General features: G+C 45.8%; 1 protein-coding gene across 1 annotated transcript in view; it reads right to left on the bottom strand.

Annotated features, from left to right (window-relative positions):
* Nucleotides 1-2,849, bottom strand: part of LOC127749404 (uncharacterized) — a 30,571-nt gene that overhangs the window by 229 nt on the left and 27,493 nt on the right. Inside the window, exon 4 of the mRNA XM_052267419.1 lies at nt 1,226-1,369. Within this exon, the coding sequence (XP_052123379.1) occupies nt 1,226-1,369 (144 nt within the window). The remainder of the gene's footprint in view (nt 1-1,225; nt 1,370-2,849) is intronic.

Genomic DNA, 2,849 nt, shown 5'->3' with positions numbered 1-2,849 from the left:
CGCTTCTGCTCTGACTGCCTTTGGCTGGACGTCAGCTGAGTGGACCTCAGTAGCCACGACTCAGCAAACAGCAGTTCGATTCAGTACAGATGATCACTGCCGTTACCTGATCGTGGACTGAACCGCTATCAGCCCCCCGAATCAGGCGTGAGTCAGTTCTACTCAGTAACAAAAATGTACTGCGGAAAGCTGTACCGTTGCTGAGTCACGCTGAGTTTCTCAATTCAGCCAGCGCCAGGTCCGCTCAGTACTACATCAGTTACCCGATCAGTTACTATCAGTTACTATCAGTTACCTCAGTAGATGGTCAGTGCGACGCAGCTGACGTTCAGTCTTATTTCACTTACGTTCAGTTACTCTCAGGTTTGTCAGTATTTCTACAGGTGAGCGTAAAGACGTCAGTCCCAGGTTGGCTTCGGGTTTGGTAAAGTCGGTTGATAGTCAGTTTGATCAGCTTCGGAACAGCTTCAAGTAGTTTAGTTTCAGTTAACGTCAGCTCCACGTCGCTGTACATCAGTAAAATATCAGTTAACCGCAGAATCGGATCAGCTCATTTTTTAACACGGGCGTGCGGACAGACAGACAAACAGACAAACAAACAGAATGAAACTTTTCGGGTCAGTGGAGTTATGGGCTTCGCTAATCGCTCAGCCAAAAACTGTTTGCCACTCCTTCGTAACGGCAAACTCGAATTAACAAGGGCCCCGCTAAGTTCACGCCAGCGACACCCAATGACGCACAATTAAATCTTAGCATGCCAAAAACTGTGCTTCTGTGCTTTTGAACTGCCAAGGCGGCAAAAAATGTGCGCCACCCTTTAAGGGCGCGAACGACGTGTTTACATGCCCGCCAACTTTACGACAGTGGGGCCCATCGCGGATTTTAACAATCCGATTACGCCATTCTGACCGGAAAAAACTGTGCTTTCAGGCTCTGCTATCCGTTTTAAGTGTACGTCCACGATAGGTGTCCAAATGCACTGTCAAAACGTTATTTGACGGGAGGGACTCGGTTGTCCCCGGCAAGGGCTTGCTCCAGACCCAACTTGACCCCGGTCGATCAAAAATCTCGCCCCAAGGTCGGACCTGCTGAAAACAAAGCACACCGACCAACATCCAACGTGTGTAACAGGCGCGCAGATCAAACTTAGTCGTTAAAACGCATAGGGTTTGTTGGACGCCTGGCCTTCTACTTGCCTCTGGCATTCAAAGACATTAAAACTTACTCGATATGTCCCTTGAGCCACGCATTCGCCGGTATCCTCAAGACGCTGACCCGCGAGGCACATAGGTACAAAGAAGATAAAAAGATACGAAAAGCACGATAGTGCAAAGAAGTCCGGCGTGCCATCAGCCAAAATAATGGAAACCTGTGAGGAAATCAAAGAAGTTAAAAGTTGAACCAGTCACCTTGTCTTAGAAGAATTTCCTTGCCTTAAAAATGTGGAAGAAGTGTACTAGTACATCAAACAAAGATAACCCTAGAAACGAGAGGTCTACAACTTTAATTGGCTGAGCGATTAGCGAAGCCCATTACTTCACTGACCGAAAAAGCTTCATTCTGTTTCTATGTCCGTCCGCACGATAACTCGAGAAAAAATTGAGATAGAGAGAGATTTGCCGTCGTGGCACGTGATAAGCTCAACCAATCAGAGCCATCACGGAAACAGAAAAGTCAGGATTTTTGTTCTTTTCCTACCTTCGTTCTGGATAGTTGGGGATACCCTATTCGTTCTCGAGTTATCCTGCAGACGCAAGGACAGACAGTAAAAAAAATTTCCCACCAGACGGAGTAATAGGATTCGCTAATAGCTCAGTCTATTACTTTGAGAGCAAAGTTATTTGCCATTGCTCTCGAACCCAAGACAGCTTATACCAAAACACAGTGCTTATTGTTGGCAGTACTGAGGTAATGTGGAATTGAGATGCAACAGGTGGTCGCGGCGACGTGACGCTCTGGCCCCCCGCGCGCGGCCCGTGTGGTAGAAACTGGTTTGTTTAAAAAAAAAATCTTGAGGTGACAGGCCGAAGGTCCATCCCAAACGCCGCCGCCGGCGGGCCAAGCTACGCCCGCTCCCTGCCGAACCGAGTTGCCGGTGGAGCGAAGCAGAGCAGGCAAAAAAATTTGACCGTTTTGCTCCATTTTGTACGGTTTGGGTGCTAGGGGACATTTCTTGGCGGAAATGAGGTGGGTCTAATAAACCGGAAAAAAAGCCTTTACATCAAAAAATTGTAAATGAGAAGATACTTTAACCACACCTTTGGCGTCGAACCACATACTCTTTTGGGCTCAAGGGTCCCTTGATAATCTACTATAACTGCAACGTTGATATTTACATAATAATCTGTCAAAATTAGAACTTTTAATTAACACTTTTATGTAATATTAGAAATTTCAATTCCATAATTTTGGAGTCATAACTCACTGACAAATGTTGCGAGCAAGTAAAATTTGGCGGCCGGAAGGACCTATTTCCGCATACACTCCTATTAACTCGTCTCAGGTGACAGCGCCGCAGGCCCAACTACTTAGATTCAGATTTTCCGATCACCATATCCAAAAAGGTACATAGAGATGGAATAGTCAAAACAGGAACATTACAGAGCAAGCAGAAGTCTCTACATCACAGACATTACATCACAGACATATAAGAGATAGAAATATCACATATTATAGAATTCATCTAGCTCGTCGAATTCTTTATCAAGTAAAGAGGCTTTGAGTGCACTTTTAAAACCATATTTAGATTTACTAGGTAGATGTACGCCAGACCACGTCTCGCGTAACAGGCTTCGCGATATCTCACGAAACACTGTTACGCTGCGACGCGCCTGGCATACATCTACCTA

This window comes from Frankliniella occidentalis, unplaced genomic scaffold (genome assembly GCF_000697945.3).
Source record: "Frankliniella occidentalis isolate FOCC.00 unplaced genomic scaffold, Focc_3.1 Scaffold51, whole genome shotgun sequence".
Classification (NCBI taxonomy): domain Eukaryota; kingdom Metazoa; phylum Arthropoda; class Insecta; order Thysanoptera; family Thripidae; genus Frankliniella; species Frankliniella occidentalis.
This window is presented reverse-complemented; position numbering and strand designations above follow the sequence as displayed.